General features: G+C 30.4%; 1 protein-coding gene and 1 pseudogene across 1 annotated transcript; both read right to left on the reverse strand.

Annotated features, from left to right (window-relative positions):
• Positions 1-10908: 10908 nt before the first annotated feature.
• LOC126553687 (THAP domain-containing protein 2-like) lies at positions 10909-11903 on the reverse strand (annotated as a pseudogene).
• A 13601-nt stretch (positions 11904-25504) lies between these two features.
• LOC126553681 (uncharacterized) lies at positions 25505-26027 on the reverse strand. Its single transcript, XM_050208819.1, has one exon. It carries the CDS (start codon positions 26019-26021, stop codon positions 25512-25514), a length of 510 nt encoding a protein of 169 aa, XP_050064776.1. The 5' UTR covers positions 26022-26027; the 3' UTR covers positions 25505-25511.
• Between the last annotated feature and the right edge of the window lie 860 nt (positions 26028-26887).

Here is a 26887-nt window from a genome sequence, read left to right on the forward strand (position 1 = left end):
TTGTTAATATCTTACACTCTTATGTGCACATATTCGAAATTGTAATAGGACTTACGTCCGTATATTTGAATAAATAAATAAATATATATATATATATATATATATGTATATATATAAATGTATATTAATACAATTGATGAAGTATGTACACATTGTACACGTACAATGTACATAGATCCTCTGATTAATGATATGTATAAGGAATCAGTATATTAATAGCTGAGTGTAGTACCCCTGTAGTATAATTTATTCTGATCTCTTTCTCTTGAGTTTACATTATATTGTTTCTCTAATCTTTCTCTGTTCAACACAAATTGATTCAATATTTTTTTTTTATCAAATATCTCAGGTTCTAATAACACTGCACTAACTGGTATGTTAGTTTATAATCCACGATTCAGTAATAACTAAGCTGGAGATAATTTGATGCTTTAAAGTGGACTGTTTCTATATTCCAGTAAGCTATACCACAACTTATTCTCATCATACTTAATATTTTTAAACATCTTTTTAAAAATACCCATTGATTTTCTCAATTATCCCGTCACTTTGACTATGATTTTGAAATTTTCACTCATAGATGCTGCACCCTCATACCCTTGTCCTAACATGTATCGACTATTAATACCGAGCCTTTTTAAATTTTTTAAAATTACTGTTGCCAAATTTTGTCCTGTTGTAGAATATACTGGTATAAATTGTAAAAAATCTTCTTTTAGTACATATGTAATATCATTTTTAGCATCTATACTTTGCTCCAAATATCCCACATATAATGAATAGGTAACTGTTCAAAGCAAGATATATCAGTCGTCTCATCAACCAATACGGAAAAACACTTTGATTTGTTTATTTTTTCTACTATTTGTTCCTGTATAATTTTTCCGTAAATTTCAATAAAATTATTTTGCATTAGAGGACTTAAATAAAAAGCATTTAATTTATTATTTTCAAAGTGGTCAATTAAGTTTTTATCGTCACACGAAACACGCATTCGCAATAAAGCACAAAAATTTCCATCATTTTGTTTGGGTTCAACATCTTTTGATGAAAGTGGTCCAGAATCATTAGTACCACGTAAAGCTATTTCTTGCCGGCCACATAAAATTATAGTTGCAATTATCGGTATTAATCTTTTTCGATTTAAACTTATTTGTGCAGCACGCGCTGAATTTAATTTTTCTGCAATATTTTGCTGATTGTTTGAATAGATAGCTATAAAATTATCACCTCGTAAAACGTTGATTTATGAAAATCTTTTTTAGAATATTGATTAAATACTTCAATTACATGTTTCCAATTATTAACAATTTTGAATACTAAAGAGGAATGTTTTGATTATTGCCTTTGCCTCCAAATTTTAACCAAATATTACACAATATTTACATAAGACACCACCAATATCAATTCTAGAGTAAACAAGCCACGGGAAACGTTCAAACCAGTGAAATTAAAATTTTAATTTTATTTTTTTTTGAAGTTGTGGATGTTGGAAATACATAATTTTTATCTGGCATCCAAGGAGAAGTTAAAAATTTTAATTCTAGTTCATCACACACATTTTTATTTAAACAGTAACTAATATCGTTGTTTTCAACCTCAATTGTTTCGTTATAATTTGAATTTAACTCATTATTTTGTTTTGTTTCCGATTCTAAACTTTTAGTTTGCACAATACTATAACTTTCCTGATCAGATGATAAATTAATATCTACTTGTGTTTGGACAGTGGGGATATCATCAGTCTAAAATAAATAAAATAGAAGGTATTTTTTTATTGATCTATACTCTATAGTATGGTAATTAACATGTTCAATTATTAAAAAAAAAATAATAATAATACAATCAAACAACACCAGCAAAAATAATGAGACATTAAAGTCAATCTATGTGTCGACCTCGGCATTGAACGTAATAATAATTATTAATACATAATAAAATACATTTGAATTATAACCATTTTATATAATTATAATCAAATACAATAGTAAATTTTTAACATACCTTTTGTCTTTTTGTAAAATAATTTTGAATTTGGTTTCTTTTACTCATTTTATACAGTTTATGTGAGCACGAACAGCAGTAAAATGAATGTTTTACAATACACACAATAATGTTAAATACTTGTTTTATAATATTAAATAATTTGGATTTTCAGCGACCGTCTTTCATATATAAGTTTGATGTTTATATCATCTGTGAGTTGTGACAATCACATTTTATTGTAACTAGTATCATTGATTATAAATGCTAGTACCTAATCGTATCTATATATGATCCTTATTTTTATTACGGCATTGAAATAAAATAAAATGATAAATTTTATCTTATTTTAAATTACTACTTTAACAAAAATATACAATTATTATTTAATACAATTTATAGTTTATAAACTATATTCACCGCTAAAATGTTTCTACTTTTAAAAATTCGGGGGGGGGGGGGGGAGAGGGGTCCGCATCCCTGGACATCCCCCTCAGTTACAGCCTTGGTCCCATTGTACCACACTTATAGATATTTAGCATTACTTAATTTATTCTGATCTCTTTCTCTGGAGTTTACATTATATTGTTTCTCTTGTCTTTCTCTGTTCAACACAAATTGATTCAATAATTTTTTTTTATCAAATATCTCAGGTTCTAATAACACTGCACTAACTGGTATGTTAGTTTATAATCCACGATTCAGTAATAACTAAGCTGGAGATAATTTGATGCTTTAAAGTGGACTGTTTCTATATCCCAGTAAGCTATACCACAACTTATTCTCATCATACTTAATATTTTTAAACATCTTTTTAAAAATACCCACTGATTTTTCTCAATTATCCCGTCACTTTGACTATGATTTTGACTCATAAAAAAACATTTAATATCATTGTCTAAAAAAAACGTTTTGAATTCTAAAGAATCAAATGGTACATTATCAGATATAATCTCATTCGGTATTCCATATCTAGAAAATAATTTCTTCTGTTCGTTAACAACTGTGCCTACATTTTTAGAATTTACTTTAATTGATTCAAACCACTTAGAATAGTAGTCTGATACTACAGTCTACAAAGTATGTTTTACCTGCAACTTAAGTTACTTACTATTTATAATTCAGGGTGCCAGCTTAGAACCCTTTATAGAAAAAATATAATTTGGGGGTTAAGACTTAAGTTACAAATTTTGATTTTGCGGTTACAAATTATTACGAATTGGTTGCTAATTTTCTAGAGTTGTCTGAGTTCAAAATTTTAAATTCGGGGTGCCAGGCTGACGGACCTTAAAAAAAATATATACAACTAGGTGGGAATCTCGACATAGCACAGTTTTTGCCTTAAAGTATCGTTACAAGGATGTTTTAAAATCTTTAACAAGTATAATGCTAACAAGTAACAAGAAAGAAGAAATTAATAGAGCTTAAAGTCTAAAAAATAAGTTAGAATCTTTTGAGTTTGTGCTAATACTTAATATATGAGAACAAATTATAAGACCATTTTATGTGGTATCTAAAAAATTTCAATCAGTTGATTCTAACCTTCACAATGCTTATGAATGTTTACAATCAGCTATTACGATAATTCAAAATTTGAGGGAGAATTGCGAAGAACTGGTTACTTCAGCAACACATTTGTGTAGTAGTTAAGGAAGATCTGTGAACATTAATCATCGGCGTCAAATATATTCAAACAATTTTTTTGCTGATTTAGATGGAGACTGAAGACAAGATGTTATGGAAGAAATCCTCCGAGTAAAAGTATTATTTCCAATGATTGATACAGCTTTAGTTCAGCTAAATAATCGCTTTATAGGTTTACAGAAAGTAGTTGATAAAGTCAACTTTTTACAACTACAAGTAATTCTACCATCTAGTGAAAATGACCTTCTCTAGGCTACTTATGACATTATTTTCTACTATGAGAAAGATATAAGTTCAGATTTTTCAAGACAGATTTTATCATTAGTGGAAGTTATGATTGATTCACTGTTAACTATTAAAACTACAAAAGATTTAGAAAATGATATGGTTTCTCTTTTTAAAGAGTTATTAACTGCTTGTATCATTTTTATAGCATTACCGGTCACTGTTGCGTCAGCTGAAAGTTCATTTTCCAAATTAAAAATTATAAAAAACTACTTAAGAAACCCAATGGAACAAGAAAGGCTATCAAATATTAGTATATTAAGTATAGAACGCTCAAAAACTCATGAATTGAATATAATTAAAATTATTAATGATTTTGCTTTAAAAAGGCAAGAAAAAAAAAATTTTGTAAGTAATTTTGTCTACAAATTTCCAGTATATCATTGATATACTTAAGATAAGAAAAAGTTATTTTGTAGAACATATTTTAAATTTCATCTACACAAGTATTTAGTTATGTATATTGGCTTTATGATTCTTTGTATTTTACTTCATTTACTCTTGTTCACATTTATAATTTTAGGTATTATTATTATTATTATTATATTATTATGTTTGTATTTAATTTTTAAAGTGTATAATAAATTACGACTTTTTAAATAATGTAAATAAACTAATCTGAATATATATACTATTCAAATTACAAGGTAACATAAACAAATTCGGTTATAAAGGCTGATTCCTATGGGACCTATAGAAACAACTTACAATAGTGAAAACAAAATTTTTATATATTATATATAATATATTGTACTAGTATAAGGGCCCCATAATATTGTTTAGCATTAGGGCCCCACAAAACCTAGTAGCGGCACTGGTCTATAGTATACGATAACTCGTAATGTGGGAGATTAAGTTTGTTGGAAGAATTAAAAATTGTTCAATAATTCAATTTTGTTTGAATTAAATAATTGTTTCATGCTTTATTATTGATTATTTATTATTTAATTGTGATGGGAAAAGTGAATAGACCACAAAACTCACCAAAATTCCACGAGCAGAGAAGATAATAATCCTTAAAAATAAAATAAACCATAGATCTATATCTGCGTACTAAAAACAACACTGGTGTCCAGCATACATTACTTCTTCAATAGTTATTGTGACCTGAGATGTTGATAATGCAACAGGCGTATTCAGATACTGTTTGATACAGATTAATGCATAAATGCATTGTATGGTTCGCGAAAGTCTAGAGTTTAAATCAGAGTGATATTACTGTACTTTTAGAACACTTAGTGGATGGCATGTGTAAAATGATACAGATTATTTTTACTATTGAATTTACGTATATTATGTAAAAAAAAGCTATAATATTGTACAAATTTTATAGTTTTTGTGAAAATAAAGTATTGATAGATACATTCTGAAAAGCTTTAGATGAACCAGGGGCGTTAAACTACTCCAGTTGAATCACCGCATCGATAGAGCCATAAATAAATTAAATACAACGTCGTGTCGATACTGTTATAACTTTTGATCCTTTTTTTGTATTTTGAATAGATATTTGTATGTCCTCCATAAGCTTGTCAATAATGGCCATCTGTTCACATGACTTTGTTCGAAGTTTTTCCAGCTGATCTGATAAACAGGCTATGTCGTTGGCTGCCTGACACTGAACTGATGATATATTTCCATTTATTGTGGAAAGTTCAGCCGTAAGCTTAGCATGGCGTTCATGCAGACAGTGATTTTCGCCGTCAGCCCTGTCATTTTCGGAACGAAGCCAGTTAAGCTGGTAGAGTAACCCCTTTCCTCGGGCATCTTCGCCATCTGTATCCTCCGCCCGGGCATTTTGCAGACATCCTGACACTACCACAGACTTGATATAGCCTGGTTCCGATGAATACCGCAGCCAGTCAAACATGGGCATTACTTCCTTGACATGAAACACCGATAATTGGGCCCGATTCAACGTCCGGGACTCAAGTTCCGCATATCGATCACGTATGGACATATGCTCACGAGCCAGCACCATGCCAATCTGTGTTACGCGGTTACTGAAAACGCTGTCTACAAAAACCCGAAAATCTGTTAACACGTCGTTGGTGACACGCATCAGCAAATCACCACGGTCACAAGTGTTCACAGCCACGTCCCGAAAGAACTGTTGCATACTGACATTATCTTCTATTGTGACTAATGCTGATTTAAGTATGCAATCGGCTTTAGTATCTGGAATAGGAAACTGAGGGTAGATAATCTGTTCTGGTTTTTCTATATCCTTGGAAAAGAATAACCCACACATAACTTCTTTATTTGGATTCTCATCTTGGGGACAAGTTTCGTTTGGCATCTGTGTTTTCGGACAACACAAGTGTTCATCATTCAAACGTTCTTTCTGACAACACGCTTTTTTATCGTCGGATTTCTCTTTAGGACAACAGACCTTTTCGCCAGCTCTCAATGCACTGATTAAAGACTTTAATTGACATAGTTCGTCATTGTTTCGTCGATTAGAGCACGTCAATTTTGCCAACGTCTGTCTGGCACATTTGTATGTATCTGACTCGCGTAAAGTTTTGTCATCGGTGCACCGTTCCCACGCCTCTAGCAAAAGTTTTTCGAATTGATTATTATTAGTCATTGTGGTTGTAGTGTAAAAAGATTAAAATAAATTAAAACTTCCAGTGATTTTGGATCTGATCATAAAAATTTAATAAAATTATTATTCGTTTTCGATCTATTTGTTTCGATAGTAACCAATATGAGATTATTTGTTTCAAATAGCTAATATACAGACTACACTATATGTTTTTATTAAATATTGGTAACCTCTACTCATCGATTATGTGGTTTTTGTATTATTATAATGGTTAGCCTATTTAAGTGATCCAATATAGGAAGGTTTAATTGTAGATCAATTGGTAAAGTTAGCTTGGTGTTTTATGGGTTTTGACAGACCAATTGCAATCAATAATGCGCTCATTTTATTCAATTGCACATAACACTACTTTATATGCAAAAATAAAATAAATCACGCACTAAATTAATTTAAACTTTTATTTTATTCGCAAAAAATGTTTCCATATATAATGTATAGAATAAAAAAAAAAATAATATACAAAATTCAGTTAGAAGTAGACAATTAGTCGCTTATATGGTGTAAATAATTGACATAACTACCCTTAGTAATGACTTTTATTATAGTATTTACTTAAAAATTAGGTTTTATAGTTATAAGATAAGATAAAATGTGAAATGTATGCAATCGTTGATATTATACAATATAATGTACATTTCTGTTTTAACCAGTTAGTAGTATATTACGTACTTTGGGGGACGAGTGGCAAAGCGTTCTAAGGCGTCGGTTGCGATCTTAGATCATATACTATGGATGGAGCCACAGCGTATTATATCAGAACAAAAAAATGTTGCCGATATTGTGACGAGTCTCTTGATTAAATATTAATTAATATTAAGATTTAATATTTATCCATAGGTTACAATGGATACCATGGATAAATATGCGAGGAGTTGAATTGCGCATGCGTAGATTGAGCGCCTCATCAAGAGACTCGTCACAATATCGAGGCCCGTTACGCCAGCACTGCCACTTTTGAATTTTAATACCAAACCTTGACAGTATTATGTACTTTTTTTTGTACAATTATGTACAACACCCCAAACCCGATCAAAACCGTTTTTCCTATGCGCGTGTTGGAATAACGTTACTCCAGCACTGCCATTACCAAATATTTAAAAATTTCAATTTTAAATGATATAGTCTTATGTACTTTTTTTGTACAATTTTGTACAACACCCCAAACCCGATCAAAACCGTTTTTCCTATATGCACCGGGTGGCATAGGCGTGTGCAGGACTTAGTGGTAGGTGTTGCTAAAAATTATATTTAATAAGTCAATACATATTATTTATTTTATTAATACAAAAATGTCATTTATTTTATACAATACGTTATTACATATTATTATTATTATTACAATGCTAGACGTCTTTTGTAATGTTTCTTATTTTGTACATTTTAACTACTACGTTACTAACTATTTTTAGTTAGAAAAAATAAAAATTGTGAGTGTTTGTAGCCCGCAGGTGTTGCTATACCAAACCTTGCAACACCCGTGCGCACGCCTATGCCGGGTGGAATAATATAAATAGGCAGTACGATACACTGGGCGATTATAGAACGTCCATATCATGTCAATTACCTACTAATACACTGTCTCCCACAAGTTTGAAATTCAACACAAAAACCATATCATAATAAATGTTATACAATTTGTACAAATTTTTAATCACAATTCAAAAATTATATCATCCGAATTAAAAGATGATGAAATTGTTTTTATGTCATACCATTAGAATAACACTAGTAAATGAATTTAAATTAAATATATTTATATATTAGGTATAATATGTATATTGTATACCTATACAAAATATGTTTTTTTACGATTTTGGTTTAAATAAATGATTATGCCGCCTTAGTGTTGAAATACATATTTATCTATAATTATATGAAGTTGTAATAATTTATTTAATTAAAAATCAACTTTAATTTGATCATTGTTCAATTTGTTATCAGTGTTATCCTAACCGGACCATACTTAAAAAAGAGGACACTATTTTGCGTATAGTATTGCCTCCTGAAGAATGACTCATTGTTGAACATGTGTTTCGTTAAAATACTGACTATTAATCCAACATATTCTTATTAGTTATTACAAATATATCAATTAAAAACAAAAAAAAAAAACAACAAAATCAAGCTACATTAGCACTTAGTTAATATACCACACTCTGTAATTTGTATTGAGTTAAATACAATTATTATATATTTCCACTGTCATAATTTCAATAAATTTAATACCTACATAAATATTTGTATTATTCATAAATCGTAATGAATCATTCACAAAATAAATAAATTAAAATTATTTAATGCTTTTTCAAATGGTAAAAATATTTGAGTTTATTTTGTTAAATATTTTAATATTAGGTCGAATCCCAAATTAAAACAAAAATACGTCGAGTTTATGGAAGAATACGCGAACCTCGGTCATATGGAAAGGGTAAACCCAGGTGAAAAAGAAGAAAAGTCGTATTATATACCTCATCACGCGGTTTTACGCGATAGTAGCGCTACCACCAAACTACGCGTCGTATTTGACGCGTCGTGTGCAACCGATTCCGGAAAAAGTTTAAATGATTTGCTACTAAAGGGGCCAAACATTCAAGATGAATTAATATGCATTATTGCACGTTTCCGATCATATAAATACGTCATGTCGTCAGACATAGAAAAAATGTATCGCCAAATTTGGGTGTCGAACACCGATGCAAATCTTCAACGAATCCTATGGCGCTCAAAACGGACGAGCCGATCACCGAATTCAAATTAAAAACAATTACATACGGAACAACGCCAGCTTCCTATTTAGCTACGGGATGTTTAATGAATTGGCAGAAGAAATGCAAGAGTTATTTCCGGTTGCTCATAAAGCAATCACTAATGACTTCTACATGGACGATTATCTGGGCGGCGCTAACGATATAACGGCCGCCGAAAAATTGCGCGACGACGTTATCAATATTTTAAACACCGCCGGTTTCAAATTACGTAAATGGATTGCTAATGATCATCGATTATTAGAAAATATATCAAACGAGGACAATGACCCACTGCGCGTTCTAAATTTAGACGATAGCACTATAAAAACATTAGGTCTGTTTTGGAATCCGTTTGACGACGTTTATCAATATAAAGTAGACGATAATTGCAAAAACAATACAGAACGAATTACAAAACGTATAGTGTTATCAACGATAGCGACTATATTCGACCCACTTGGTCTCGTCGGACCCGTTGTCGTCGTCGCAAAAATATTTATGCAAAAATTATGGTTAGCACGTATAAATTGGGATGATCTTGTAAGTACAGAACTAAACGAAAAATGGCAAAACTATCAACAAACGTTGCCAGAACTTGAAGAAATCCACATTCCAAGATGGATAATTGGTTGTTCTAACGTCTTAGTCACACAAATACACGGTTTTGCTGACGCGTCGACAAGAGCAAATAGTAAATATGTCATTCTGTGAATTGTATGATATTAATTTTTTTAATGACATTTCATCCATAATTATTGAAACTAATCTTTCTTTTATTGGAGCTGTTTTAAATTTTAAACTTAAGATATTCAGAATGTTTTCATTTATACCACATGATACATCTAAGCCCTGCAACCATCTCCTCAGTGATCTTACAGCAGGTAGATTAAGGTATGATTTCATAAATTTATAACCTACAGGTGAGTGGTAATATAGACCCAGCGCAAATGACTTTTCTGTTTCTTTGTATCGTTTTGCACTTATTTTCAATTGACTTAACCGAAATTCAGACCTAGCTATCATGTTAGATCTTAAAAATTTATCCATTTTAGATTTTTTGTCATACACTTCTTTTTTATTTTTTTGTTTCAGTTTTAATATTGTTTTTTTACCCTTGCATATTAATTTCTGAGCATTTCTTAACTTAACCTTCAGTGATTGGATCATACTTTCTTGATTTTCTACAATATTTTTTGCTTTAACCGACATAGAATAAAGTACTTCTAAAACAAAAAATGTGTATATGTATTCATTACTCGGTTATGGTTAAATCATAAGATACTTTTTTTAAAAATGGTGACATCAACAAGATGAAAAAAAAAACATAATAGTAAATTACAAGATAAAATCAAAAGTTGACCAAGGAAAAAAAGCACTTAAACCAACATAATACATAACATAACATACCAATATACCATTACAGAAAACCAAGATCGTGAACAAAACTAATATATAATTATATAACAATTATATTTATGCAATTATGTAACATTTATCCACCAAACATTCACAATACACATTTATAAATAATAATTTAAATGATTATTATTTTAATAGCAATTTACAAATGTCTAAGTAAATAATTTTTTACTCTTGTAAATCTAAATTCTAGTACTTATTCTTACAATTAGTAGTACATACATTTTAATACAATATTACAAAAAAATACAACACAAACCATGTCCCAACTCCCAGACCGGAAATGAAACATCTTATAAATATTCAAACCTGCTTTAGATTCATCCATAATATTATGTTCATTTTTTGGTAACATATTTGCTAAATTTGATGTTGATGCATCTAGGTCTGATCCAAAAAGTGATCGTTTTACTGGATTCTTATGTATCTTCCATTCTTCAGTTAAAACATTATTTTCCTCGGAAACTTTTGTGGTAATGTTTTTTTTTGAACTTGTGAGTTTTTTAGGAGTTGTTAAACGATCAAATTTTTATACATACAAAACAATGGACTGTGTATTTGATTTTTTTTCATTTTATTTTCAAAAATATTATTGAAATTTAATTTTAAACCTAAAAAACAATTGTTTGTTATTATAGTAGTTAGGTATAAGTTGGTATATATATTTTATAATCAAATGTATCAAACCCTTACTTTTCAACAATGGTTTAGTTAAAGGAGGAGATGTAACTGGTAAATTTAATGAAGGTATTTCACCATATTTCAATCTAAAAAAATATTCATAAACAAAAAATGTATAATATAATACTAATACTATAGATATGTATAATTTACAATCTTCTACTAGAACCCCTGTTCGGTACAAAATCTTCTGGTTTAAAATGGTTTGAACAAATACTATAATTTAGACTCAGATGTAAATGTCCAAAAGTTCTCATAACTTCATTTATTTTTGAATTTTTTGCAAACTTAACCCATTCTTGAGAACTGAAATTTGTAATATTATAAACAATAATAATTCTAGTGTATTATGATTTACGAATGATTTTTATAATAAACAAATAGGTAGTTACATATGAACGTCTTTTGGAAATGAGTGAAAAGACAATCTCTGTTGACCACTTAAATCATTTTTACAATGATTTATAGCGCATACTTTTTTGGACACCATTTTTATTTTTTAAGCAGTTAAAAGTAATATAAGTAATTACTACGCCTGTTATTAACTTATGAATCTTGTTAATTGATGACAATTATTGATATTCAATCTTCTAAAATGGTGGGAAGTATTATCATATTTTAAGGAGTAAAGTTAGACAATTTAATATCAATCTCGGGGGGAATTGATAAGACCGGTCGCCAGGTTTTACAGTAGTAAGTGTCCCGTATTGTCGTATATAGTATTTGGAATAATATCGTTTTTAATGGTAAAGTATAGAAATAAATGAAAAATGATTTCTATAAAATATTCTTATTTTTTTTAAACAACAAGTTTAGGCATCATAAAATACAATACAACATAATTAATATTTACATACACAATACCATATAATGCCAACTGAAAAATCTGACTTCAATTGATAGCAGGAGTTCGCTATCTAGTTCTTTATAGAAATCTGTGGTAGATATAAGTATATCATATACTTAACTAGTAAGAACAGTTAATAATATAATAGCATTAAATTGATTCCGTTGAACGTAAATTTGCTATGTTGTATGTATGTAAGACGGAGACAACACATGCGGTTGTGGCGTCCTCTTAAGGGCCGCGACACACTACAGCGGTTTTGACGCGTGGTGAAAACGCGCGAGCACCGCGCGTCGAAAACGCGGGATGGAAATGCATACATGTGTAAATGAAGTGCGACAGACTAGCGCGGTTTTGACGCGCGTTGCCGCGTGACACCGCTGCCTGTCGCGGTTTTGCGTTTTGAACGCGTTGACGCTTGGAACCATAAGGCCGCGTGTACATTGGCGAGCGGCGAGCGGCGCGTTAGGAAAAAAATTTAAGCCCATGTAATTAAACCGGAGTGTGTACATTGATTACTAGCGGCGAGCGGCAGTTGTGAGCGGTAGCGACGGGTCACGTCGCGTCGCATCACAGATCGAACATGTTCGAATTTTGACGCGCGTTGCTCTTGAAAATAATATAGAATACTGAAATCAGTTTACAGTTGTTATTTTACTTGTTAACAAGCAACATCGCTCATGTCGAAAAAGACAAGTCAAAATACACGGAAAATTTTAATTTCCGAGGTGCAGACAAAACCAAGTCTTTGGGATGACACACATCCGGGATATAAAAATTGTGAAAAGAATAAAAAAAAATATGGGCAGCAATTGGAAAAATCGCTGGATTGACTGGTATTATACATTTTATAATATATTATAATATAATAAACTAATATTCATTTTCTTTAAATAATATGTATAATATTACAAATTACAATTAACTCCCGTTATGTCGAAGCTCAAGGGGGCAGAAAAAAATAATATTAATTATTTTAATTCTATTAATTCTATAATAATATTTATAGTAGGTTTAATAGGTAGTAGTTGGTACTTGGCGGATATTCGAACGTATTCTATGCACTATAACACTATATTATACTGTACGTACAAGTGTGCGGTGTGGTGTACGACAAGAATTATTATATTTTTAGAATAGTACTAACACCAAAACCTTAGATAAGATATAAAAAGAAATATTAAATATAATATATTTTATTAATTATTTAAAAAATAATCTACGAACGCATTTCTTATGTCTTTGGCTCTTTGAAGAGCATTTGCGCCTCTCCCTCGTTGAACCATTGTTTCATTTTCCCAAGTATTTTCTGTGCCAAGCATAATATTGCAGTAATCTAAATCACTATTTCCATCTTTTTCCCTGATAATATTGTGTAATATACACATACATTTTATAATGATAATAGCTTTCTTTGAGCTGACTTCTATGTCTTTTCCAAGTAGTCACCATTAAGCCCGAAGTATACCAAAAGTGCACTCAATGCATTTGCGTGCTCTCGATAAATGATCTTTAAAATTTTCTGTAGCTGCATTTAAACCTCGAGAAGGAAATGGACTCATTAAGTATGGCTTTAACGGATATGCTTCGTCGCCAATTAACACACGAGGAACTTTAATATTTGTCCCCGGCAAATTTTTTTCTGGAGGCATATTAAATTTATCGTTGTCTATCAAATAAAGTAATTCTGAAGATGCAAAAGTTCCAGCATCACTGTTTTCCTCTTGCGCCAACTTCAATTGTTAAAATTTTTTTATCAGCATCAGCAACTCCTTGCAAAACCAAAGAAAAATATTTAAGATAGTTGAAGTGACTTGATCCAGAATGGGAAGGACATTTAATTTGGCAATGTTTTCCGTCTATTGACCCAACGCAATTTGGAAATCCCCAACGTTTATAATAATCAATAGCCACTTTTTCCAGGTGTTCTTTTGTTGGTACTGTCATAAATTCATTAACAAGTTCTTCCCATATAGCTTGACAAGTCTCATGAATAATTTTAGCTATTGTGCAAGCACCCATTCGCATCGAAAAAGCCAAATTTCGAAATGAAAGACCCGTTGATAAATATCTATATAAAAACATAAATTGATATGTTATAATATCTAAATAATAAATACTTTTTTTTTTTAAAGTAACGAGTTAAATTATTTAAAAGTCACGTTACTTATAGCCCAGTCAAATTAGATTATCTTTATATAATTTATTTTCAAAATATTACAATAATTTCTACTCTATTGATAGCCATTTGAAATATTCGATTTTTAAATGTTGAAAAAAAAATTCCGTATCGATAAAATACTTGAGAATTTAATAGAAGACTCCACCAGAGTTGTTCAGTTTTCTTACTGTCACTCAAAAATTATTAAAAAATATAGGTACAATTTTTTTTTATAAGCGTTTGAAGTGCAAATATTTACAAAATTCGTCAAAATCATGATGAATATTTGCTAACTATTTTGTAGTTAAAAATGTATACCTACAAATTTTATTATAAAAAGCTAAGAATTTAAATTTAACACTAGGTTGTCCATAAGTTAAGCTCAATTGTTAAGAAAATTTAAGGATTATTGCATAAAAAAATTTTACGAGTGTTTACATTTTCACGCAAAATAACCTACCGTAATAACTATCGTCTATCAAACGAATTTTAACCCACACATTATACTGACCTACTCTATAACTGAGGTCCACCCCACCCCTACTGTATACTTTTAGTACATAGTTCTAAAATAAGTGTATAGTTTAATGTAGGTATTTTACTCAGTCTCGTTTACAATTTTACAATTTACCTAGGTATTAGTAAATAATGAATAATATGTTTTTAAAACAATGATTTTAAGGACTTAAAATTAAAATTTTAAAAATCAGGCTTCTTATTTCTTATGGAACCAGATATACCTCTCCTCTACAATTATGTTAATAGGTGTTTTTATGATAAAACCACTCAGTAACCTGTTGCGTGCCAGTATCAGATTTGAATCCAAATAGTTAATTTGAATGAAAGTTAAACTTAATAACGTAATATGTTTTATTGCATACAAACAAAATACATGTAACAAATTAAATAAGTGGCTGAGTGACGTGAAAGTGCTCTGTTGTTGATAGCTTTGGTACATCTGCCGTTGCTGGTCTTCGGGCTCCCTTATATATTGTGGTGCGTCTCTTGTTTACGTCGTGTTTTCGCCTTCTGGGTAAAACCAGGTGTCCTTGTTGTTGTTGTTGCAAATTCGGACACGAATTTGAGAATGTGTAATAACATCTCAAATGCATCATTAGTGCACTGTAATTATTGGTGCGCTTACTATCCCGACACGTGTCATGGTCATAGTAGCATCCGCATTACCCTTGACATGAGGCATGGTCATACTAACTTAGCCTTGTAGTCTCGTAGATATCTTATAGATATCTCGTAGCCCATAACACCTCCCCACAAAAAAAAAGGTTTATGTCTGCAAGACAGAAATCTTTACAATTTTCTTAAATGCACTCAGTTACACTTACAAATTCAGTTTACATTGGTAACTTAATAATAATATTAGTTATATCAAATTTTAAATAAATCAAGAATACAATATAAAGTATGTTAGTACAGTATATATTATTAATATATATATTTAAATATTTGAATCTCCTTCACCTTGAATAATACAAAAATAATAAAATAAATTTGTGAATAATTAATTAACATTACACACGAACGTTACGTTCTACCCATATACCAAATTAAATAACTGAATAACTGAATCTACACATAGGTATAAAATTAATATTAATATTTTAAAATGCTTTATTAAGTTTTCATATCGTTTTTTTTTTATGATAATATGATTAAATATATTATATTATTGATTATTATATTATACTTATTTTTATATTATTTGTTATTATTTATTATTATTATTTTTTTTTTTTACGAATAATAATGAATTATTAATATTAATATTTTAAAATTAACGTGGTGATGATGGTGCGCTAAATGGTACTTCATCATATATTTCTGAAGCAAAATTTCCCCTTCTTACATTTCGTATTTGTGATCTATAGTTAGCCAATCTTCTTGGTATATCAATTACTTGGCGATTGCTAACGTATCTACATTTTAATAGTATGTATATGGCTATTATTAATATAATAGATAGTATAGCCAAAATTATTGTAACATACAAAAGATTTGAATGTATGAACTGGTGTTTTTGACTTTGTTCTCTAATAACTTCTTCGTCTATCATTTGCTGAATCTCATCAAGTGATTTTGACACACTGTGCAGATCTGTTAATTGTATTTTTGATGTATTATTCCATACATCGCTCAATTTATATTTATGTATATGTTCAGGTATTTTATTAAATATATTTTGTATTTTAGTATTAGGTACAAAATCTTTATAATTTGTACTCGAAATATCCTCTATAGGAGTCAACACTGCGTCACGTGTGAATACTTGACAATTTATGTCTAATATAGTTATTGCACCTGAAACCTTAACTTCTTGAACAAAAGATTCGGGTAAATCTGTGCAACTTATTGTCAAAGTATCATCTCCAGCATGTATCCATGTGTTTTTATTAAGAATTCTGTGGTAAATGTTTCTAAGTAATGAAAATTTGTTGATAGTACATCCCGTTTGAAATGCATCCGGTGCTTTAAATATTTGCATTTCACATGGTGTATTATCATTGTTATCTAACATTGGCTGTGTAGCCTTGCATATTCTGTATATTGCTGTTTCAATGCAATCTTTCATCTCTTTTTCCGTGTAGGTAGTAAATTGTTTTCTATCCTTAGTTATTGCAACGTAAGTATATGTATTTGTGGACATATACCATGAGTCAACTCCATCTTCAACAAATTTTATTGGTAAAGGTATTATATTATATAATGAAAGTTCTATGTCGACAACCAATGGTATTCTTGTAATAAATACCAATTGTTCATTTTCATAGTATACGCTTATTTTTGTTATTTTTAAAAATTCACTTAATTCTGACGCTTCTGTTCCCATAGGTATGGCATATTGTTTTTTAATTGTTCGTTCTGCTGTTTTCAATGTTGATGCAAGTTCTTGTGGTGTCATAAGACTTGGATGTATTAACCCCTCTCTTGCAGCTGTTATTATCTGTTCCAACGTTGAGGTTTCATACGCATACTGATTAGTTATTATAGTGTATAGATTATGGACTTCGTCAGCCATTAATAAATCTAATACGTCATCAGTTACATTCTGTAATTGCATCATTCTCTCATGTAATTTTTGTTCTTTAGTTGATATTTCTTTATATAGTGCCTCTGTTTGATTTAGTGAACTAGCAATCTTTTTAACTGCTGTTTTCACTACCGTTGTTTGCGATTTCACTATATGTAAAATATTAGCTCCTGTTTCTTCTGTTTGTTTGATTGCTTCTCTAGTTTTCTTTGCACATTTATCATCACATACACCAAATAATGTATACATTGCGTACCCACAAAGTTTATTAATCCCCTTTTGTTTCGTTTATTTTCTTGATATACATCGGTTTGATTAACTCTACCTCCTAATGACATATACAATCGTTCTTTTTGATTAGTTATTTCATCATATAAATCAGTTATTACTATTTGATATTTCCCACACAAATCTATATGACGTTTGTCAGTGCATATATTTGTTATATTTTTCATTTTCAAACCTAATAAGTCGTACTTTGTATTATATTCCTTAAGTGAAAAATACGTAACCAGTTTATACTCTGCTCCTATCACCTTAGTGGGGCCTAAATTTTCATAATAAAAACCTTGGATTGTTCATAGGGTACATATGTATAATATTCCGATGAATTTATTTCATTAGCACTGTTAAGTCCAACCATCATCACCAATCTAAAAGTAAAATTATATCTTCATTATAGTACTACTTAATAACATTAGTTATATGGTTTGTTAGTTTATTACATATCATTAATATTATTTTTTTTTTTTTTTACAAACTCCCTTAATCTATTCATTTATACTATATATTTTAATTAATCATTTGCTTTATCATTATAATACCGTTTTACATTATTTTTATGTACGGTAATGCCTCGTCGGCCACGTTGTATAACTATATTTTCATCTCCTATTACTTCAATTACTTCATATGGTCCTAACCATAGTGAATTAAGTTTGTTTTTATGTGCGTTATCTTTTAAAAGTACTAAATCTTTCACGTGTATATTTACAGGATTCTCATTTTTGTCATATCGGTCCTTACTTTTTACTTTGTGTTCTATTAACTTCTCTCTCGCTAATTTATGCGACACTTGCATACTCTGTTTCAAATCATATAAATAATCATCATAATTATATTGTGGCTCTGGCTCGGATTTTAATTTAATTGGTATTTCTAACGTACGCCCATACACTAACGCGTATGGTTGAAAATTAGTTGATGTATGTACCGTTGAATTATATACAAAAAATGCATATGGTAACAAATGATCCCAATTATTTAAATTCTTATCCACATAATGTCTTAAGTACTCGGCCAAAGTTCTATGTGATCTTTCGAGACCTCCATTTGTCTGTGGTCTAAAAGGACTAGTATTAACTTTATTTATTTTTAACAGTTTGCAAACTTCCGTAAATGTTTTGCTAAGGAAATCCGTTCCCTGATCTGTCAATATCGTTCCCGGTATTCCATGTACACACACGAAATGTATAACAAAAGCTTCCGCGACCGTGTTTGCCTGATGATTAGGTATTGGTACTCCTAGCGTGTATTTAGATAAGTCATCTTGCATTGTTAAAATATAATTATTACTAGACAAGGTCGTTGGTAATGGACCTACAATATCTAAAAATATTTTTTCAAATGGTTTTGAACTTGTTGATGTAATAGCCATTGGTTGCTTTACATGCCGATTTGAAATTTTATTTACTTGACACGATGTACAATTTTTTACGTACTTTTTAACATCATCTTTCATACCCTTCCATCTAAATTGCTTCTGTATGCGTTTAATAGTTTTATTAACACCTAAATGACCTCCTAGTTTAGAATCGTGAAACTGCTTTAATATAGTTACTTTCTCTTCTTCCGTATATTCTACGTTCGCACATACCATAATTTCGATCTTAGTATTACGAAATATGTATCTTAACATTGACCTTACTTTTTCCCACTGTAGATCATCATTCATACCTAGTTTATTCATTGCTATTTTATCTAAATTATTTTCCTCACAAAACTGTTTCAAGTTCACTAACGCTATATACATATTCTCGTACGTTGACCTCTGACGATCTTTATTTTTCGTTACTAGAAATATTATATACCGGTCATTCTGTACTACATACGGCGTATCGCCTATCACTTTACTAACTGGTAAAAATGAAGTAATTCCAAACTTACGTTTTATTTCGTAATTTATTCCTGATGTTAAATTATATTGTTTCGCTATTTCTGTCACTATATGATACTCTACTGGCGACTCCAAAAGTGTACCTATAGCTTCTTTTACATTGCTATTAGTAATTAACTGTGTTTCCATTTTCCCAAGAAATTCCTCGTACGACTCGTTTTTAATTTCTTGTATCGAATACATACGACTTAACGCATCTACGTTAGAATTTTGCACCCCAGGTTTATATCGTATCTCATAATCATATTCTTCAAGTTGTATTCGCCAACGTGCTAACTTCGATAATGGATTTTTTAAGTTGAAAAGCCACGTCAAAGGGCGATGATCACTAAGTATTATAAATTTCCTTCCATATAAATATGGTCTAAACTGTTTTACCCCAAAAATTATAGCTAGACATTCTAACTCGGTTGTGGAATAATTATTTTCACTTTTATTCAACGTCCGTGACGCATAAGAGATTGGTAAGTCTTGACCTATTTCTCCCTGAGATAATATTGCCCCTAGTGCTTTATTACTCGCGTCCGTAGTTAATATGAAAGTCTTAGTGAAGTCTGGATATTTAAGTATTGGTTCAGAACATAAAGCTGATTTCAATTTATCGAATGATTTTTGACATTCATCACTCCATAAAAATTTAATGTCTTTCTTTAAAAGATTTGTTAAAGGTTTCGCAATTGCACTATATGAATTTATAAATTTCCTATAATACCCACTTAAGCCTAAAAATGATTTTATATCTTTTACATTAGTTGGTTTTGGAAATTCTAACACAGATTTCACTTTTTTTTCATCAGGTTTAATTCCATTTTCTGATATTACGTGTCCCAAATATACACATTCACGTTTTAAAAATTCACATTTATCTGGTTGTAACTTCAAATTGTTAATTTGTAATCGCTCAAATACTTCTACTAACTTCTCATTATGATCATACAAATTTTTCCCGTAAACAATTATGTCGTCTAAATAAACTAAACATTTTATTCCTATTAAACCAGCTAAAGCTGAGTTCATAACTCTTTGAAAAGTTCCAGGACTAGTTTTCATGCCTTGAATCATGCGTTTAAAATGCCAATGACCTTGATTGGTTGAAAAGGCTGTTAATTCTCGTGATTCTTTTTCTAATTTGATTTGATAAAACCCACTAGAAAGATCGAGAACAGAAAATAATTGACATTGTCCTAACTGGTCCAATATTTCTGTAATATTAGGCAGAGGATGGAATTCATTTATGGTGACTTCATTTAATGCTCTAAAGTCTACCACTATTCTAAACTTTTGTTTACCTGAATTGTCAATTTTCTTTCGCACTAGTAAAAGAGGAGAGTTCCAAGGACTCCTTGAACTTTCAATAATATCGTTATCCTCAAGTTTCTTAATTTGCGTATTTATCTCATCTTGTTGTGCATGAGGAAGTCTATAAGGTCTTCGGTATATAGGCGGTTGGTCGTTTTTTAATCTTATTATATGAGTTCCCGCGTTGGTGAAGGTTAGCATGTCCCCTTCCATATGAAATATGTTATTATACTTCTCGCATATTTTATAAATAGATTTTTTCTCATTCTCATCCATATGATCAGTTCTTATTATTTGTCTCAAACGCGTTATACGTTCATTATAACTATTTTTTGTTTCTACCGTATATATCTCATATTCACTCATAATATCTTATTTATATCGGTTACGTCTATGTCTTTTATCTCCTCAGATATATTCAACATACTAACTATTGCTTTCCCTTTATTCACAGTAGACACCGTACTACTGCAATATACGTCATTTGTAATTTGTTGTTTGTGTATGTATATACTTTTACTTTCCACGACTGGATCAGCTATTGCTATTTCTACGACGGTTTCCGTACGTGGTTGCAATTTAAAAACAACAGAACCGCAATGTTCTTCGTGCAAGGTTGCTTCATCATCTTGAATAATTAACCTATTTTTGGCTACGTCCACCATTACTTTGTTTTTTAGTAAAAATTCATGTCCTAATATACCGTCCTTGGGTATAGGAAATAACATTCCCACTACATAAAATTCTATGTCTATATTCTTGTTATTTATTATAACTGGTATTTTTATCTTGCCTATTGTTTGTATTAACTCCTTATGAATGCCTCTTAAATTAATTTTTTGTGTTTCATCTATATTTAATTGTCCTTGTAAACAATTTATTTTAAGTATATTCACCTGACTACCTGTATCTATTAATAAATTTAACTCGTTTGTTTTGCTCGCAGGTGATATACATGTTATGTGATTGTTTTCTAAAGCAGCGACGATGTGGTAACATTGTGCATTTCCTCCGCGATTATTTGGTTTATCGAACGAGTACCACGGTCCTCGCCCGACACGTTCACGTTTCCCGAATTGTGGTTCCTACTTTCATTATTACGTTTTTTATAACATGCACTTATATCATGGCCACTTCGTTTACAATATGCACATGTGGTTGCGCGTGCGTTATAATTTGTTGGTGGTTGAGTAAAACTATTCCGATTAGATGGACGATTATTATTACTTGCAGGTTTTTTCTACATTGAGCTGCATAGTGATTACCATTACAGTTATAGCATTTAATAGGTGGTCTATTAAAATATTTTGCTGAGTGTAATTATTTGTCCGTCCTTGATAACTCGGTTTACTAAAGTTATTTGGTTGGAAATTCCTATTACGACTATTCGTATTATTATTTCTTGTATTATTCTCACGTTGGAAATTATTATTATTTTGTCGTGAAGCATTATAATTGCCTTTATTAAAATCGTTCCTGTATCCGTTATTTTCTCTTTCTGAATTATATTCTACTTCTTCTGCTTTTGCCAATTGCTTAGCTACCTCTAATGTTTTAGGATTTCGTGCCTTTACAATTGTTCTTATAGGACTTATTAATCCTTTTATAAAAATATTCAGTGTTTGTTCTTTTAAAGTTTCGTGAATTACTTTTGCTTCTGATTCTTCTTTATTAAGTGTACACGCATTACATAATTTATAATACAATTTTTCTACTCTATGACAATAATCATTGACGTCTTCACCATGACGCATCTTAATGGAATTTAATTGTATCTGCAAACTTGAAGCAGTTGTCGTATCTTCAAAAGCATCCGATAAATAACTCTTAATGTATACCCATTTAGCAAATTTTTATATTTTATCATTTCTAATGCTCTACCGGATAACCTAGTTGTTATATATTTAACTAAAGTCGGTGCGCATTTTTCTTCAACTAAATTTACTGCCATATCACATGCATTCATGAACGGATAGATATCGTCTTCTCCCGTACACATAGGTATAAGCTTAAATGCTTCCTCTAATTTTATGGTAACCATTTTCTTTACACGCGGTTTTCTCCCGAACGTTAACTCAATATGTTCAAAATCGTCCGTAACCTTGCTACGTGTAACCTTTTTATTGTCTAAACTTAAACTTCTCTCTAAGCTGTGTTTTATTTTCGCGCTCTGGCGTTCACTTTGGTTTCTAAATAAACTAGGGCGTTCTTTCGGGCTTTCAATAGGGCTAGGGCTTTTACTAGGGCTAGGGCTTCTACTAGGGCTCCCAAATCAATCAACTGTTGGGTTTTATTTAATACTTCTAAACTCAAATCTGGAGTTTCTAAAGACGTCTTATTCGATGGATTAGCTACTTCCAAAGGAGATGTACCTGTGTTCTCCATAAATTGCTTTCACACTCATTTGATACGTTTTACAAACAACTATAATAATATAACTCAATAATAATCTCAATAATATATGCCTTTAATAATTCTCAATAATTCAAAAATATGCCCTCAATAATAATTCTCAATAATAATCTCAATAATTCAACAATATGCCCTCAAAAAATAATTTCAATAATAACTCAAATAACTCAATATGCCCTCAATAATAATATAATAACTCAATATTTCTCAATAATAATTCAAATAAATCAATTGCCCTTTAATAATCAAAAAAAAATTCCTAAATAGTTTTTTTACGACCTACTTAAATATATTCAGTTACTTAAATGATATTTCTTAGGTTTTATATTTTGAACATATATCCGTGTATATATAATTAATTAACTATTCACTCACAATAATGCGACGTTCGTTGATGTTGTCATCCTGTCTGATACTTTCTGCAACGTTGAATTGAATGGTCTTCTCTTCTGAAGTTATCAACGAGGTAGACTGCGCAATCTTCCTTGTTGATGGTAGCCTTTGACGGTTTGCCTCCTTGAAAAGTGAATCCTACCGACTGCGCCAAATTGTTGCGTGCCAGTATCAGATTTGAATCCAAATAGTTAATTTGAATGAAAGTTAAACTTAATAACGTAATATGTTTTATTGCATACAAACAAAATACATGTAACAAATTAAATAAGTGGCTGAGTGACGTGAAAGTGCTCTGTTGTTGATAGCTTTGGTACATCTGCCGTTGCTGGTCTTCGGGCTCCCTTATATATTGTGGTGCGTCTCTTGTTTACGTCGTGTTTTCGCCTTCTGGGTAAAACCAGGTGTCCTTGTTGTTGTTGTTGCAAATTCGGACACGAATTTGAGAATGTGTAATAACATCTCAAATGCATCATTAGTGCACTGTAATTATTGGTGCGCTTACTATCCCGACACGTGTCATGGTCATAGTAGCATCCGCATTACCCTTGACATGAGGCATGGTCATACTAACTTAGCCTTGTAGTCTCGTAGATATCTTATAGATATCTCGTAGCCCATAACAAACCCATTATTTTTTAGGACATGATGCAAAAGATAAATGGAAAAAATATTAAAGGATAAGTTCAGGAAAGAATGCAAAAAAACCAAAAAGTCGTTTTTTTGTTCGGGTGGACGGTTTTGTGGTAGCGAATACAGAGCAAATGGCCATTTTTTTAATTTGATGATGTTTGTTAAAGACACTATTATACCTAGCAGTATGTAGGAACTTAAGCATTGAAGAAAATTCTCAAAAATCATTTTCTGGAGCTCAATATGAAAAGTTTTATAGAAATAGTGGATACGCAATTAATGCTGACTCTGAGGCTTTATCACCCTCCACGTCTATTTCTCAAACCACTTCTACTTCAAATATTATACCCAAACACTCAATAATCCAAATATTAAAAAAAGACGTATTGAAAGAGACAATACTCAAAAAAAATAGAACTTGAAGAACAAAAAATTGCCATTTTACAAAAAGCACAAGATAGTGAAAAAAAACCTGAAAATCCAAACGCTCAATTTCTATTAACTCTTTTGCCTTATTTCAATGAATTGCAAGCACTAGAAAAACTGGAACTTAGAAGTGAAATACAAAATGCTGTGCTCAACGTTTAAAAAAGAAAAAGCTATTCATCTAATAGTTATGCATGTAATCCAGAAGTATCACTCATACAAACCACATCATCTCAGCAACCAGTCCAAAGACAAATTTATCGGCCATATAATAATGAAGAAAATGCATCTTTACAAAGAAGTGAGAAAACCCAATGGAATGTGCCGAACATGAACACAACCGTAGGTGTTGACATACTGAGTGGAAATATGTCATTAGAAGGCTTAAGGACTTATAGTTCTAAAAAATACACAAATATGCTTCTAAAATCATTAAAATATGTCCACTAAATCTAGGTTAATTTCACTTTTAACTTAAAAAAAAATTATTAGTTCAAATTTATATCTAATACCTAATTAATAAACAATAACTAAAAACTAAAAATTATTAATCAAAGATACAAGTTTTATTATTGAATATGCATCAACTAAATTTGAAAAAATAAATATTAATATAAAATGTTGAAAAATAAAATAAAAACAAAATAAAATACAATAAAATATTATAATATTACAATATTTTTAAATGGCATAATTTTTCTACTTAAATAAAACAATTGTTTTGTATAAAAAATATATATATTCTCTGTAAAAATTACATCATTAATTCTGAATCATTTTGAGTTTCTTGAAAATAACATTGTACGATTAAATACTTTCTTATGTTTTCGAATGTAAATCTCCGACGATTACGGGACAATAAATTTTTGTAAATTGAGAAACTCCGTTCAACGTCTACAGAAGTAATTGGAGCATAATTAAAGTATGCCAAATCATCATTTGTCATATCTTCAGGCAAACCTTCCAAATTTTCCACTACACCACTTAATATTTTATAAATTTTCAACACAATATTATAACCAGAATTTTTATCTAAAACATCATTCATTTTATTTACAAATGGTATAGCCTTTGTACATTTCAAGTGACTGATTTTATTTTTTGTATCTTCAATTATTTTTAACGAATCCGACAGCTTAGTACCTCTTTTTTCTAAAAATGTTATCGCTCGAGGTAAAAATTCAAAATTTGCTTTGATAAATATTAGTTGACATGGAAGATTACTTTTTTTTAAATACTTTTTAGCGGTTTTAATTAGTGGCATTTATCCAAGTCCCCCATCTTGTTAATATGGGTTCTGGTGGCAACGGAATTTCATTGTTTGTCATATTTAAAAATGTTTTAATGCGTACAGGTGATTTTCGAAACACTTTTTTAACTGAGGCTACTACTTTATCAACATCTGAAAATTCGCCACGAATTTTTTCGGCAATTCTATGAAATGCATGAGCGAGGCAAGTTAAATGTATGCATTTAGAGTAAAGAGTATTTATACATTTACCCGCCTTCACCATATACGGGGCAGTATCGCTTAAAAACAATAAAACATTATCATGCTGAACTCCCTCGGGCCATAATATTCCCATAGCTTTGTCAAATAACTTAAATATAGTTGAATGGTTATTTTTTTCTAATTCTTCGGAATGCAATAAAAAAATTTCCCCTGCCCTATCAATTTCCAGTGTTCCTATTACAACATTTGCCACAAAACGCCCGGTGACATCCGTAGTCTCATCAACAGATACCCAAATTTTTTTTTTTGTCAACATAGTTCCTAATTTTCAACAGAGTTTCTTGATAAATGTCGTCTACGTACCCTTTAAGTAAAGTGGTTTCACTAGGTATGCTTTCATTTGTATATTTTTCTAAAAAGCTTTTGAACTCGTTGTTCGATAATTTATTTAATGGAATATTTGATAAAAGCAAAGCTTTACACAAATCTTTGTTGAAAGAACTCTTGTTACCCAAGTCTGAGTTTGAAACTAATTGTTGTATTACCTTATTTTTTTTATTTTCATTCCGTTTTACTGCTCTGCAATGCTTTTCAGTATTTAGGTGTTGGACCACATTGAATCGTTTATCACTTCCCACTTTTTTTTCACATAGTACACAAAATAAAACGTGTCCATC

The sequence above is a fragment of the Aphis gossypii genome, unplaced genomic scaffold (assembly GCF_020184175.1).
Source record: "Aphis gossypii isolate Hap1 unplaced genomic scaffold, ASM2018417v2 Contig00302, whole genome shotgun sequence".
NCBI classification, from domain to species: domain Eukaryota; kingdom Metazoa; phylum Arthropoda; class Insecta; order Hemiptera; family Aphididae; genus Aphis; species Aphis gossypii.

Coding starts and splice junctions, on each gene's coding strand:
- LOC126553681 (XM_050208819.1), bottom strand. CDS start 26,021: ATGCCACTAATTAAAACCGCTAAAAAGTATTTAAAAAAAAGTAATCTT.